Source organism: Podarcis muralis, chromosome 8 (genome assembly GCF_964188315.1).
Source record: "Podarcis muralis chromosome 8, rPodMur119.hap1.1, whole genome shotgun sequence".
In the NCBI taxonomy this organism is placed as follows: Eukaryota; Metazoa; Chordata; class Lepidosauria; order Squamata; family Lacertidae; genus Podarcis; species Podarcis muralis.
The window spans coordinates 52,510,520-52,527,324 of record NC_135662.1 but is presented as its reverse complement, the minus strand read 5'-3'; the positions used below and the strand labels follow the sequence as shown (position 1 = coordinate 52,527,324).

Genomic DNA, 16,805 nt, shown 5'->3' with positions numbered 1-16,805 from the left:
GGAAGAAATGGAGGCAGTGAGAGATTTTATGTTCTTGGGCTCCATGATCACTGCAGATGGTGACAGCAGTCACGAAATTAAAAGACGCCTGCTCCTTGGGAGAAAGGTGATGGCAAATCTAGACAACATCTTAAAAAGTAGAGACATCACCTTACCAACAAAGGTCCGTATAGTTAAAGCCATGGTTTTCCCAGTAGTGATGTATGGAAGTGAGAGCTGGACCATAAAGAAGGCTGATCGCCGAAGAATTGATGCTTTTGAATTATGGTGCTGGAGGAGACTCTTGAGAGTCCCATGGACTGCAAGAAGATCAAACGCATCCATTCTTAAGGAAATCAGACCTGGGTGCTCACTGGAAGGACAGATCGTGAAGTTGAGGCTCCAGTACTTTGGCCACCTCATGAGAAGAGAAGACTCCCTGGAAAAGACCCTGATGTTGGGAAAGATGGAGGGCACAAGGAGAAGGGGACGACAGAGGATGAGATGGTTGGATAGTGTTCTCGAAGCTACAAACATGAGCCTGACCAAACTGCGGGAGGCGGTGGAAGACAGGAGTGCCTGGCGTGCTCTGGTCCATGGGGTCATGAAGAGTCGGACACGACTAAACGACTAAACAACAACAACAACTGGAAAAACCTGCAGTTTCTTTTCTATCTATCTATCTATCTGAATAGATTGAGACAATTTGGGATATGCAGGGAGAGATGAAAACAATTTTAAGGAACTGCAGAAAGAGAGGGAGAAGTTGAGATTCAAAATGTCAGAATTACTGTTGATTGATTTCTGAAATGTTTTCTTTTTTGTTATAATTGAAAATTATAGATAGATGATAGACAGACAGATAGATAGATAGATAGATAGATGATAGATAGATAGATAGATAGATAGATAGATAGATGATAGATATAGATATAGATAGATTATAGATAGATGATAGATGATAGATAGATAGATAGATAGATAGATAGATAGATGATAGATAGATAGATGATAGATAGATAGATAGATAGATAGATAGATATAGATAGATAGATAGATAGATAAGATAGATAGACAGAAAGATGATAGATATAGATAGATAGATGATAGATGATAGATAGATAGATAGATAGATGATAGATAGATAGATAGATAGATAGATAGATGATAGATAGATAGATGATAGATAGATAGATGATAGATAGATTAGATAGATAGATAGATAGATAGATAGATGATAGATAGATAGATGATGATAGATAGATGATAGATAGATAGATAGATAAGATAGATAGACAGACAGATAGATAGATAGATAGATAGATGATAGATAGATAGATAGATAGATAGATAGATAGATGATAGATATAGATATAGATATAGATAGATTATAGATAGATGATAGATGATAGATAGATAGATAGATAGATAGATGATAGATAGATAGATGATAGATAGATAGATAGATAGATAGATAGATAGATAGACAGACAGATGATAGATATAGATAGATAGATAGATAGATAAGATAGATAGACAGAAAGATGATAGATATAGATAGATAGATGATAGATGATAGATAGATAGATAGATAGATAGATGATAGATAGATAGATAGATAGATGATAGATAGATAGATGATAGATAGATTAGATAGATAGATAGATAGATAGATAGATGATAGATAGATAGATGATAGATAGATAGATGATAGATAGATAGATAGATAAGATAGATAGACAGAAAGATGATAGATAATAGATAGATAGATAGATAGATAGATAGATAGATAGATAGATGATAGATAGATGATAGATAGATAGATGATAGATATAGATAGATAGATGATAGATAGATAGATGATAGATAGATATAGATAGATAGATGATAGACAGATAGATACTGAATCCTTATCCACTTGAATGAGCCCCCCACTCTGCTTCATTGAGAAGAAAGTTGCATGAACTGTTTTCATCATTGAATACCCTCTCTTCAATTTCTCATTCCACTTCCAAGATTGAGGAAAGACAACAGCAATGAAACCAAAACTATCCAACGTCCCTTGTTGGTAGAGAAGTGGTTCCCATGGGATTATTGACAACTTCTGCTGGAACCTTTCTAATATGGATGTTTGTTCTGCCAGGGGCTAAAGCATGTTTAGCCTTAGATAGAATAATCATGATCACCAGGACCAGGTCTTGCTTCAGGAGTCAATGCTGATGAACACATTGGGGATTTCCTAGGTACCTCTTTATTGGGCTTTTTGGAGGTTGGAGGCATCTATCTGAAGGGAAAGATTTGTGCACCTTGTGATCTCAAAGGTTCCCAAAATCTAACGAACTGTAATGCCTGCTCATTGTGGGTGGGAGGCAGAGTTGTAGTGCCGCTGAACTGACCCTGGGAAATACCTTCAAATGCAGGAAAGTAGGCCTGGCTGATTTTGACTCAAAGTCAGAATTGAAAAGTCAGAGTCTCCCTAAGAGATTGATCCAAGTCCTATGGGCCCTGGAATGCCAGCTGTGTAGAGATGGAAGGAGAATGAGAGGTACGGTATGTTGTTGGAGAAGCAGAAGAGAAAGCAAAAGAGTGAAGAACATCAGGTTGAGGAGAGAGACAAAAGAGAGCAGCAGAGGGAAGAAGAGTGATTTTGGAGGAAGGCAAGGGGAAACAGAAGAGTGGAGAAGGCAATCAGGAAGACAAATGAGAAAAGGGAAAAGAAGGGACAAATAGAGCAGCCTCCACCACTGAAAAATAGTGAAACTCAACAGCAGGGAACAGGAGTAGCTGTCCAAGGAACTGTGAAAGTGACTTTATGGTACTGACAGCCCTAAGTGGAAGTTAGGATCAAAACTTATTATATTGCATTTGGTCTATATGGTTATATTTGCTATTTGGTTATTCATTTCTTGCTATCTGGGGAACAATATGAAACACTTCACTTCAGGAGCATATGCTGGCAGTAGATTCCACACAGCTGAGCAGAGCTGGGCAGAGAGTCACCTCCACATCTTATCCAAACTCCCTCCTGCAGATTGCTCTGTCCATTAAATATCTGCCTGTCTATCACTATATATTTGACCCTCACCTTAGTTACTAAACCTTATGGCTTTACTGCACCTAAGCAGTTTTAGAGAAGGACATAAGAGAAGAACTTTAAAACCTGGATTTTCTCTCCACCCAACTTGCTTAGTAAACTTTTGGCAAACTGTATGTGTCCCTAAATCTATAGCAAGTTGGGCCGTGGTGGCATCATCAAACTGGACATCTTCGCCCCACACTCTTCACACTTTCTTAAGATGTCCCACTACTTGAATCAATCAACAGCTGAATATTGCCTCACGATGAGAAAGAACACAACTGAATTGTGATTTTCACTCTTGCTCAGAAAAGAGAAGACGCAGCTCTTTGTTCCATGATGGGTAAAGATGAAGTACCATAAGTGGAAAATGCACCAAGTCCACCCCTTGACTGAGATGCTTTCAATAAGAAAGAGCACTGTGGGCACCAAACGCTCCAGAAGGTTCTGGAAAGTGGGCTGTGCAAGCACCACCTGCACACTGTGTGTCAATACAAAGTCCACGATGGATAACTTGACTTGTTTAAGGAGCAGAATAAATCAAATTTTAGTATAAATGGTATAAAATGATACTGACAGTATAAAAGCAGCATAGGAAATTAAGTTAGGCAGAATTAAATTATCCCATCTGAAATTAAGCCAGATTCTGCCCTCAATTAACATAGCACAACCCCCAAAATCGATGGATGGAATTTGGCCAGAATTTGCTTGAACCCCTAATGCCATGGGACTTAATAATTAAGAGTGGTCAGGACCTCAGTTTTGTGCATCATCCAAAGACATATTAATGTACTTTCTACTATAAAAAAAACAATCAATATATTATCTTTAAAATGCTGACTGCTGCAGAATTGCTTCCAGTTTTCTAAATTCCAAGAAAGTAGCATCTGACTTCTCCCTAAGTCTAGAATAAACACCAATCTTTCACTTTTTGGCCAGTTATTGGATATGCCCACACTATCAGAACTTTCATTCTACAGTGAACAAATTTAAGTGACTTGGTAAACTAGTGGCTTAAAGTGGCTTAATCCAAGATGTAGGGAACAATCCTGCAGACAGTTCCGTGTGCTGCAGTCCTGACTGAGCAGTCCTGAGTATATTATAGCCGGAACAATGGGAAACCTGAGACTTCTCTTAAGAAAAATGTCCCTTCAATCTAAAAAGAAAGTCTTATTACAATTAAATGATGCATTGAAAACACCTAGCCTTCTTTCTCCCCCGACCCACCTATAAGCAAGGGGGAAGTAATTATGCTTTTGACATTTTCAAGGAAGTCACTTGTCAGTAGGTGTTTTATTTCATAGTAATAAGAAGCTCATGCAATTTACCAAACATATACATTTTTAATGGATCTAGATATAAAATTGCACTGTAATTTACTGTCATATCTAACCAGAATTTTTTTTTTTAAAAAAAATCAAGTGTTTTCTAATTATTGTCTATATTGCTCTTGGTATTAGTTTTATAGGTCTTTAAGGCTTTGGGACCATAAGGCCTAGCTAGCTTGACCATAAATGATTAGCCCTTTTTTTCCTTTTCTTGTGAAAACCAATTTAAGTGAAGATGTGCACCATGCCCACAGGCCAACAGAGCTGAATTAATGAACCTTAAATGAGTTGTTAATTTTTTTTTTTACAGGCAAGTTCTGAAGCATGCCAAGTTTCAAACTACAGAGAGGCCCTGAAGCAATTTTGTACTTGCAAGTGAGTGAATTACAGAAGCTGGTTCTGGTCGATCCAGTCATCCCTTTGCAAGGACACCGCGACAAGATTTAGCAGAGAACTCCTCTTCTAAGGGTGGGCACTGAAAACCATTTTCACTTCAGAGTGATTTTTGCTGTCACTTTTTGATGAGCTCCATGGGAATACACTTAATTTTTATTTTTATTTTTTACTAATAGGGGTTTGTGGATGTGTCATCACAAGGGAGGCCCTGTGGAGATTGCCACTTTTCCTAGCATGGCTTTGTGCTTCTATAGCTGCCTCACTGGCAGAAGGTGGTAACGCATAAGCTATTAAAGGCGAAACTAACTAACTAACTAACAATCCCCTGCATGAGGACCCCAGCTCAAAACCATCCATGAAAACCATCCACAAGACCATTCCTCATAGAAGTCGCACTTTATGAAACTGACACACCACAGTTCAATAGAATAGAATGAGCATCTTATAGCTGATAATGGTATTTATTCATTAAACGTAACAGAGATTTTTCAAACTGAAATATTATTTGGCCTGGTTGGGGACAAAAATTCATTGTGGTCCAAAATTATTTTCTTCTGGGAAGGGGAAAAGTTAACGTGTAAAGAACTTTAAGATTGCTGTCACATTTTGCAGGGGAGTTCAGATTAATTTTTGGACAACCAGTTTATATGCAAGAAATTAATCTTACAAATCCAGAGCATTTCTGAAGCAGACCTTAGGACGCAAAGCGATGAGAGAAGGTACAGGTGTGGAGAAGGGAAATTAAATTGGTCAAACCATGGCCCATTTCTCTAGTAACCGTGATAACATATAAATGATTTGAAATGCATTGTCATTCATTTGCATACTTAATGTGTATCTGATAACAATTACAATCTACGTACCTTGCTTTCTGCCTCTTTTAATTTTCTTCTTAGATCTTCAATCCGAATGCTCAGCTGCTTTGCTTCTGCCTTATGCTGCTCCGCCTTCTTTCTTGTTTGTGCCAGTTCTGCCAATATGTCTTGGTCCTGCTTGTGTAGCTCACCATCACTGCATGGCAGATGCACAAGGTCCTTATAACAAATCCAACATAAACACTGAATCAGTGGGGAAAGTAAACATCTTTTGGTGACTACATGTAGGGTGCTTTAAGAAATTTCATGCATCAGCTCTGAGAGTATGGTGAATTGCTCAGGTGCAATGCCTTACAAATCAGGGTAATTACACTTCCATACGCAAATGCAATGGGAGTTTTTGGAGGCAAGCATATGGTTAAACATAGACACTCACACATCCATCCATTTCTATATGGGTTGCTGCTAAAGTGAATTTTGCATTACTCTGATAAATTTTGAAGAAAACCCTAAGAGTTTTGATTTAAAAAAATACTGGCAACATGTTTCAGGAGAGTATACAAATGGAATGAATGTGATTCCTATTTAGGGACTGTGTTCCAAAGTATAATGATCGTAAAACACTGTTGTGAAGAAAAATATTGGGGTAGTTTATAATGGTATTCTATTGGCTCTGATGCGGGGAAAGGAAACATCTCCATTGGTGTCTAGCCTCTTCTTCTGCTGTAGCTGCAGGGAAATGTCAGGGTCGTCTATGATAATGTCAGGAGTACAGCTGTGGAAAATTAAATGACATTTTAATCAAGAGACACCAGAGCTGTTACAGTTATTCTGAAGAATCTTTCCATCCATGCATTAGAGACTCTGCAGTTCTCATTTCAACCCAATATTAAAATAAAGTTCTTCTGCCTCTGGAACATTTTAGTAAATGAAAATCTGTGCACACACCTGCTTTCTTCAGCCAACTTCTCATTTAAGTCAAGTATGCACTTTCATGACTCATTGAGCCTTCTCCTCAGTATTAAAGCAATAATAATTTCTTCATAAATTGCAAAGGGGCTCCAACCCAAACAGTGGAACAGCTAGCTCAAGGATAACCAAGCTAAAAAGTTTTGTTCTTGATAGTACTAATGTGCATAGTATCTTCCAATAGTGAGCATATTTAAATGTTTTCCTCCTGTTGCTTTTAAGAATTCCTAGTGAGATTGCTTTGGAAAGGGATAAGTGCATTGCATAGAAGGATAGTAGCCAGAAGGAATTGGGGGTGACGAGTTATCACCAGAGAATCAGCTTACAAACTCAGGACATGGACTCAAGCATTTGTAGTTAAAACATCAGGGGTGTGATGCAAACTGGGCATTAAGGGCATCGCCTAGTGTGTTAGAATGTGGCCCCCGTGAAATGCCTGTGTGTGTGTGTGAGTTGTACAGGGGTGAATATTTAAAGCTCAGCCTGGATAGGATGGAGAAAAAGTCAAACATAAAGGCAGGTGGGAAATAGCAAGTTAGGAATGGATGGATCAGGCTCAGCTTGGTTTGTGCAGGTTTTGCACATCATCAATAGTATGGTCCAATCCACATTACCACCCAGATATTTCTGCTTCTTGCTTCCTCATGTTTCACATGACACATGTCTAGCAATGCCACCACTTTTGCCCTTAATTCCATGATTTCTCAGACCACTTATAGGAGGACTTAAAACAACAACAACTGAGATTATCGCTCATGAGCTATAGATTTCCATGTGAACCACCCAAACACTTTTATTGCTATTTTTAGTGCTTTTGATCGTTCATAACATTTTTAATGCTATTTCTCAATGCACACCTCCATCTGTGCTTCATTGGGAAACCCTTCCCCACAAAACCTCACTTTTCAGAGGGATTGTTGGGAGAAATGAGTATGATTGTGATCTCGTTCTTTTTGGCAGCACAGCTCCTCCACCTCAGCCAATATAGCCCAAAGTGAGTCCTTATTGAGCATGAAATGCTGGGTCCTTGTAAATGGTTGGGTCCTGGGTCCTGCTTCTTTTTGCCAGACTATGGGTGCCGTCAGGCCCGTGCAGAGTGGTGAGGTGAGGGGCGATGGGTACACTTGCCCTGGGCCTCAGAGGACTAAGCCAGCTCCCCCCCCCCCGAATGGGACAGCCATGCAGTTGACACTTTTACCAATCAACATGCCATAAATATTCATGCTGATTTGAAGACTTCACTGGGCCATCCAGTACACAAATGCAGCAGGTGAGGCAGCAATAAAATGAGACAGTGAAAGCCACCATTTCTCCAAGACACCATGCAGAGCCGTGGAAAACAAGAAACAGGGAAAGGATAAAGCAATGATTTTGTTTTGCACTATGCTCTATAGTCTAGCACAGTGTTCCCCAACCTTTTTTGGGCAAAGGCACACTTGTTTCATGAAAAAAATATTGAGGCACACCACCATGCCAGATGGGGAAAGGTCACTTTTTACTTATGTAAAAAAAAAAATAATAATAAATAGTAACAGCATAGAAGGTAATGGTTAGGCTAGCATCCCTCTTCCAAATATGCTAGGTTTTTATTTGCAGGGACTGTTCTACATGGGAAAGCATTCAGCACTGTCATTCTCCCATCTGCCATCTGAATAGGTACTATTCTGGGTCAACTTACTCTGCTGCATGTGTAGATGAAAATGGCACCAAGTGTGGGGGAGGGGGCAGAACAGGTTTCAGATACAGGATATTAAGCATACATGTACTTCAGATTGAACTGGTTGCTTGCTTTGCAAGTTTTCATTTCCCAAATGACTGCCTTGGCAAGCGCAATACCTACCAGGCTCAACGCCGGTCTCGCGCTGCCGCTTCCCGCGCTCTCAAGGACCCGGGAGGAGGAAGGCATGAAGGGAATCCCGAAAGCGCGAAAACCTCGTGCATGCGCAGGCCTTCCGCCTGCGACAGCCCAGTAGGCCGGCCGAAGCGAGCGGCGATGGGATGTGGGAGGGAGCTCGCTCGCCGCCCCGCGTGTGCCTATGTGGGGCACGTTACAGCCCCGTGACGTCAGCGCCACACAGGCAGCCAGGCAGGCAGACGGCGAGAGCCCCGCGCTAGTGTGCCGCGGAACACCGGTTGGGAAACACTGGTCTAATGATGACAATTTGGCCCTCTCTGAAGTGCTTCTCTGCAAGATATGGTAGGGTGTGTTACACAAGTAAACACTTGGAGGGTATGATAAAGAGAGCATTCCAAGAGTGACTTGGGATGCTATGAAGATGCTGCAAAAGTGGGCATGTGATTATTGCACGCCTTAAGCTAATGCTGAATACCCAAGAGTGTACAACTGGACTGCTGAATCCTAACTGGGTGTACTGAAAAGATGCTGGATGAGACCCAGACCAATAGTACCTGCAAAAGCAGCGTTATTAAAAGCAGCTTTCCCTTTGAACATCTCTTTGTTCAAAGTGCATCTGAAAGCCTAATGACCCACTGGTTCCTTAGGAGTGAGCTTTAATGCAAGGATTTTGATGTTAATCCATGGATCAGATGCGTGTGTGTGGAGAATCGCATTGTTGGACAGTCCTTTCTGCCTGTTGGCCATTAGCCAACGACCCCCTCCTCCGCCTGAATGAAATGTGCCCCGTGGGAGCGTTGGGACATCAGAACCACGAGTTATAGTTATAGGCACGTCCCAGGGCGAAGCAGGTTTGGAGGGAGGGGGGTGCCTAAGAAACTATCGGCGGGGTTGGCGAGGCGGCGTTCAGACTGGGCTGCAAACAGCAGCTGTGTAGCCTGGCCATAGGAAAGGCGAGCAGCTCCTTTTATTTCCTCCCTCGCAGCTGATTCCCCTCTCTCCCGCCACCAGATTGTGAAAAGGCTCGGAATTCAGCCTGAGGAAAACCCCAAGTCCCCACATTTCTAGTTTCCCGCGCCCTTTAAAGGGCGATACGAGCCCCACGGCAGGCAGGCAGGCAGAGCTGGGACGGGGGTTTCCAGGGGACACGGCAGCTCCTCGAAAGGCTTCTCTCGGCTGCGCTCAATCCTCCTCGGAGAGGATTTCCCCTCCGGTCCCATGCGTTCGTTTGGGGGAGCCCTCCGGCTGCTCCCTCTCCCGCCGCGCAGGAGCGATGCCTCTCTCTGGCTCTCCCTCCGCGCAGGCTGAGGGAGGGAGGGAGGGGCGCGTGTGACCCGTCTCTGCTGGGAGACCAAACCCAGCGAGGCAGAGTCGCGCGGAGGTGCCCAGGCAGCGCTGCCGGCTCTGAGGAGGAGCGCCAGGCAGCAGCAGGAGGCGCGGCCTCTCCTTGCCGCCGCCGCCCCGCCTCTCGCCGCCCGACTCGCCCGCCTCCCTCCAGGCAACATCTCGCGGCACACCAGGCAACGTCTCGCGGCACACTAGTGTGCCGCGGAACAACGGTTGGGAAACACTGGTCTAGCAAGCCCTCTTCCCCATTAGGAGCAATCCTCTGGTCACAGAAGGGAAGTTGAAAGATGACATGATGGAACTATAGCTTTTTTTGGTAGTAATTTACATGAGTAGATGGAACATTTTTTGCTCATTATTGACAAGATTGACAGCTGTCAGCTGAAAACAGGTAGTCAAGTTAGCACATCAGTACATCTTCTCTACGGCTGCAGCCAGAGCACTGCTGTACATGGTGGGTTAATATGCATGTGAATAAAAGGGCATTCACATTATAGAAGACTATCAAAACTTTGAATATGAAACAAACAAACAAAAAGACTGAGCAAATCAAATGTTCATGTCAAACTTAACAATCAAACAGGGGAAAAACAGCTGTAGGGGAGGCAATTTAATAATTAGATGGGGAATGTGTTTGTGTTTGGTATCAAAGGTCTTAAAATATTCCTCCTTTTTTTGCTTTCAGAAGGGGGAGGGCAGAAAGCCCCACTACATCCTGAGCCGTACCCACTACAATGCAACAACTGCTGCAGCTCCCTCCATAGTTACAATCAGCGTTAATTGTGCTGTTTTTACAAAGGCAAGACACAGTCGGAAGACAAATAATGCTCCACGGCTCAATAAAGGCGATGGGACGACTCAGCTTCTATAACTGGAAACTGTTTGATTGCTTCACGCTGCTAAGCCTTGTTACACTCCAGCTGTGTTTAATAGGGAGCACTCACAAGAACAGTTATTCTTGCATGGAAACAAGTTGACTTGAGTACTGTATGTATTGACACTATAATCCAATCTATGGCTTTGGAAAGAAAATGAGCTCAAGTCATCAACTTCTGCCCCATTTCCCCCTACCCCAACTCACAAAGAAAATACATAAGCAGGAAGGCTTGGTGCTGCTTCTGAGTTTTCTGCAGCCCTAGTCAAATGGATTAAAGATGCTGTTGCTGCCTGCAGCCAAGAGGTCCAGAAAATATGCAGAGTGGCATTCGACTGACATTTGACATATGTTGCAAAATAGCCCGATACGTATTTTTCAGCAAACGCAAGACAGAACTCACAAGGTACTTCATGGGGGGGGTTAAGATTGCTAAACATCATATAACAGATCTAATTTGGTTCTGAAAAATGAGTCAGATCAGGAGGACACAGAAAGAGATTGGGCTGTTTCTCAAAGCTGTGGCTACAAATGCAAGTCTAATCTTGTGGCTGGTGCGCACTCCTAAAATATAACATTTCACAACTGTTATTTCCCAGAAGAGATCGTTTTACCTTATTTTATGCACTTTCCTTCTGTCTAATTGAAATGGAGGTCACCATATCTGCAGCCTGGACCAGCCCTACCAACTCTATGCCAGCACCTCAGTTCTTCCCTTTCTTGCATTGCTGTGTGTCTCTTGCTTCCCTCTGGCTCAATGTGCCCCCAGTGAAGCTTGCAGTGAAGAGGCTTCAAATAGACAGCTGCTGGATGTTCCTTCAAACCATAGGTGTAGGCAATTTTAGCTTACTGAACCATCATGTGATTTTATTACTACCCTAATAAATCCATTACCATGTTCTGAAACATATTACACTTGCCATTTCAAATATAAGTGCAAAGGAACTCTTACGCTTTTGACATTGCTCTTTGGAACGGTTTCCTTTCACCTAAGCTGTGGCACTTAGAAGCATAGAATGAGGATCATCTTGTCCAACTCCCTGCAATGCAGGAATATGCAGCTGTCCCATACAGGGATCAAGCCTGCAACCTTGGCATTATCAACAGCACTTAAGGTGTTTAGCGTGAGAACACTTTGTTTTAACTTCTGAATATTGCCACAGGACAATTGCCATTGTTGACATTTCCATTCCACCTTAAGGAATAGACATGGGATTGTTGCGTGTCACATGTCTGTTTGCATTCCAGCACAGTATGATGGGAACTTCTGTTGTGAGTATAGCTTTTACTTTTGCGTTTTCTCTCTGAGACAACATGAGAGAGAGAGACAACCTGTTTCTTTGTCCTGATTTATGGTTAATAAATCTGTAGTTGTAGCATGCTTCCACAAGCCTCACGCCTATTCTGTGTGCACAGTGCGATCTGCTGGTAGTGTGTCCTGGCTCAGAAGCCCGGGTCACTGATTTACGTCGGAGAAGAAGTGATGGTCTTCGCAATGGGACGGCTGGAAGGGAACGGCCCAGGGGGGCTTGCCAGCCGGCCTCCTGGCCCTCTGCATGTCAACACACCACACAGCAGAGTTGAATTGTGGTTTAAATGAATAGGCTTTCTTAATGTTACACATATGCACTGGTAGCTTACTGTCAACTGAAGAGGTCAATTTGAACTGATCAGCAAGAATTCTTTCTCCCAGTTGTTCAGCACTAGCAACAAAATGTGTCCCCCACCCCCCATCCCCATCTTACTTCTAAATTAGGCTCCTGAGATTAAGAAAATTAAGAGATTAATTATCCTTTACCTACAGAGGGAGAAAGATCAAAATCAAAACAGTGGAAGATAGAGATAAGTTTCTGGGAGCACACGGAGAAGACCTCCACAAAGGACTTGGACTACCAGCGCCAGAACCTCCAGGGGAGCCCGCCCCCTCGGATCCTCAAGGACCGGAGAACAAGGTACCACCCCAGAAAGAATAACCAGATTTATCCAGGATGTCTCTGCAGCTTTTGAGCTGGAACATAAATGGCTGTAACAGCCCCGAAAAAAGGTCTAAAATTTTTCATATTTTAAAAAAGGAACAATTGGACATTATATGCCTACAAGAAACACATGTGATTAGGCTCCACAGAAAGGTGTTAATAAACAAAAGGCTTGGTCAAGAATTTATATCATCGGATACCGTTAAAAAGAGAGGCGTAGTGATCTATGCAAAAGAGAGCCTTTCACCAAAATTTCTCTTTAAAGACGAAAGTGGAAGAATCCTCGCAATAGAAGTACAATATCAAGGAGAAAAAATTTTGATATTAGGAATTTATGCTCCAAATGAAGGGAAATCGGATTTTTACAAGAAGTTGCATGAGACCATGCTGGATTATCTGGACTACAACAACGTCATTATGATGGGGGACATGAATGGGGTCGTATCAACAAATATGGATAAGTCACAGAACCAAAACATTACCAAAGAAGGAAGACTACCTAAGACTTTTTTTGAAATGACTGACAATATGGACTGGATTGACATTTGGAGAGTTAGAAACCCCTTGGGGAGAGAAGGAACATTCTTTTCTGAAGCCCAACTGACCTGGACACGAATCGACCAAATATGGATAACTAGAAGTCTGGCACCTAAGGTGAGGAAGGTGGAAATCTGCCCCAAAACATGCTCCGACCATAACGCTTTGAGAATGGATATGACACTGATTCCAACCGGCTCCTTTAGATGGAAGATGAATGATGGCCTGTTTAGAGACCAAAGAATCGTAAAGAAGGCCCAAAAAACTTTAAAGGACTACTTCGAGATTAATTTGAGCACCACGGTGGAAAAAAGAACTATCTGGGATGCAAGTAAAGCTGTGATGAGAGGGTTCTTGATTCAACAGAATTCTTTAAAGAAAAGATTGCAAAATGAAAAGAAAGACAAAATTCTGGAAAGAATCAAAGAGTTGGAGAAGAAGCTAAGATCCGACCCGAAATCTCAACCGATTCTGAGAGAAATCAAACTTCATCAGGCACAATATTCTAAACTGATAAATCAGGAAATAGAATGGAAGATCAAAACAATGAAACAAAAAACTTTTGAGTCGGCTAATAAATGTGGGAAACTGCTAGCTTGGCAGTTGAAAAGGAGACAAAGACTGAATACAGTAACAAACTTGGAGGTTGAAGGAAGGAACATTCAGAACCCGGGAGAGATCAGAAAGTGCTTCCAGAGGTATTTTAAAAAGTTATACACTCAAGGGCCACAAGATGAAACAGAGATCACACAATTTCTGGAGAAAAATGGATTAGCAAAGCTGTCAGAAGAAAATAGAACAATTTTGAATAGCAAAATAACACGACAAGAGATCGAGCAGGCCATCCAGAGTTTGAAACAGGGCAAATCACCAGGGCCAGATGGACTGACCTCTAACTACTACAAGATATTGAAGGATTACTTGATACAACCATTATTGGAGGTCAGCAATGAAATAATGGAGGGGAAGAAGGCGCCTGAATCGTGGAAAGAAGCATTTATCACATTGATACCAAAGTCGGAAGCTGAAAAGACACAACTTAAGAACTACCGTCCCATCTCCCTTTTAAATGTGGATTACAAAATATTTGCAGATGTTTTGGCACGAAGATTTAAGAAAGTTTTAAGTGAGATAATCCATAAAGACCAGGCAGGCTTTCTCCCGGGTAGACACATGTTTGCAAACACAAGGAACATTATAGACATATTGGAACTTTTGCAAACAAACATAAACACTAAAGCAGTTCTAATTTTCATAGACGCGGAGAAGGCCTTTGACAACATATCCTGGAAATTTATGAAGGGGAATTTAAAAGAAATGGGAGTGGGACAGGGGTTTGAGAATGGGATTGAGGCAATATACTCAGAACAAAAGGCTAAACTGATAGTTAACAATGTGGTTACAGAAGGGTTCAAAATTGAAAAAGGTACACGACAAGGCTGCCCGATTTCCCCATTATTGTTTATCTCGGTTCTGGAAGTGCTCCTGAATATGATTAGGGGGGACCGGTTGGTGGAAGGGATCCAGGTCGGAGCGAAACAATATAAACTTAAAGCTTTTGCAGATGACCTAGTCTTGACATTACAGGAGCCGGAATCTAGTATGAAAAGAGTATTACAACTGATTCAAAACTTTGGTCGAGTGGCAGGATTTAAGTTGAATAAGCAAAAAACTAAGGTTTTGGGGAAGAACTTGACAGATACTGAGTTGGAACAGCTTCAGAAAGAGACAGAACTGAACATGGTTAAGAAAGTCAAATACTTGGGGGTAAACATAACAGCAAAAAATCTGAGTCTTTTTAAAGATAACTATGAAAAATGTTGGTCAGAAATTAAGAGAGACTTGGATAGTTGGTCAAGATTAAAACTTTCTTTGTTAGGCCGAATAGCTGCCATCAAGATGAATGTACTGCCAAAAATGTTATTTTTGTTTCAGACACTACAGATTGTAGACAAGACAGAGTGTTTTCGGAAGTGGCAGAAAGATATTTCTAAATTTGTCTGGCAGGGCAAAAAGCCCAGAATTAAATTCAAAATACTAACAGATGCGAAAGAAAGAGGGGGCTTTGCCCTGCCAGACCTAAAGTTGTATTATGAAGCTGCAGCGTTCTGCTGGCTAAAAGATTGGTTACTTCTTGAAGATACGGATGTCTTGGACTTGGAAGGTTTTAATAATGCGTTCGGATGGCATGCTTATTTATGGTATGACAAAGCTAAGATAAATAAGGCCTTTAAGAATCATATTGTCAGAAAATCAGTTTTTAATGTCTGGACAAAATACAAAGACTTATTGGAGAACAAAACTCCGAGGTGGCTGTCACCCCTGGAGGCCAAGGCTCGAAAAAGAGTCAATATGGAGGCCAATTGGCCAAAATATTGGGAGATAATAGAAAAGGATGGGGGCAACTGGAAATTGCAGAGTTTAGAAAAGATGGGAGATAAAGTGAGAGACTGGTTACACTATGCTCAGATTAAAGAAGTGTTTAAAAATGACAAAAAGTTAGGATTCCAAGTGGAAAAGTCAAAGTTAGAAACTGAACTGCTAGAACCTAAGTCTAAGGTACTTTCAAAAATGTATAACTTGCTGCTGAAATGGAACACACAAGACGAAATGGTAAAATCAACAATGATAAAATGGGCTCAGGACATTGGGCACAATATTATGTTTGAAGATTGGGAAAGGTTGTGGACCTCTGGGCTGAACTTCACTGCATGTAATGCGTTGAAGGAAAATGTGATGAAAATGATGTATAGATGGTACATGACCCCTGTTAAATTAGCTAAAATATACCATTCGTCTGATAGTAAATGTTGGAAATGTAAGGAAAATGAAGGAACATTTTTTCACCTCTGGTGGACCTGCCCTAGAGTGAAGGCCTTTTGGGAGACAATATATAATGAATTAAAAAGGGTGTTTAAATACACCTTTACTAAGAAACCAGAGGCCTTTCTCTTGGGTATCGTCGACCAGAGTGTGTTAAAAAAAGACAGAACATTCTTTATGTATGCAACAACAGCAGCAAGAATATTGATTGCCAAGAACTGGAAAACTCAGAAGCTACCCACTGTGGAAGAATGGCAGATGCAGCTGATGGACTATATGCAGCTAGCCGAGATGACCGGCAGAATCCGAGACCAGGGAGAAGAAAGGATGGAAGAAGATTGGAAGAAATTCAAGATCTATTTACAAAAATATTGTAATTTGGCTGAGTGTTGAACCGGATGCCAGAGTAGAAAACAATTGTCTATCACCAAATTAGACTTAAGGATGAATTATATGCTAATTAAAACTAAGATTATGAGTAAAATGATAATTTGTTTGAAATTAACTTAATAATGATGCAAGTGTATGCGGGAGGTGTGGGGGAGTCCTATGCAACAACTGAGAGATGTTAAATGGACAATGATGAATTGTGTTTTTTCTGATGTATGTTTTATGTGAAAATTTTAATAAATATATTATAAAAAAAAAAAGAAAATTAAGAGATTAAGATCCTGAGATCTGTGTGTGTAGGAAGAAGGAATGAATTTATATGCAACTAAATTTTTGACCTGGGCTGAGCATGTGCTGGTGGTTCCCAACTCTAATGTAGAATGAGCATATGGCTTCTAATGTCAAAAGAGATTTATTTTTTTTAAGATAGAGATCTCCTA

At 41.4% G+C, this 16,805-nt stretch overlaps 1 protein-coding gene across 2 annotated transcripts in view; it reads right to left on the bottom strand.

Moving 5' to 3' along the window:
* Positions 1-16,805, bottom strand: part of CCDC102B (coiled-coil domain containing 102B) — an 88,790-nt gene that overhangs the window by 13,140 nt on the left and 58,845 nt on the right. For both annotated transcript variants that reach the window (XM_028737443.2, XM_028737444.2), the window contains one exon: positions 5,643-5,813. In XM_028737443.2, the coding sequence (XP_028593276.2) occupies positions 5,643-5,813 (171 nt within the window). The remainder of the gene's footprint in view (positions 1-5,642; positions 5,814-16,805) is intronic.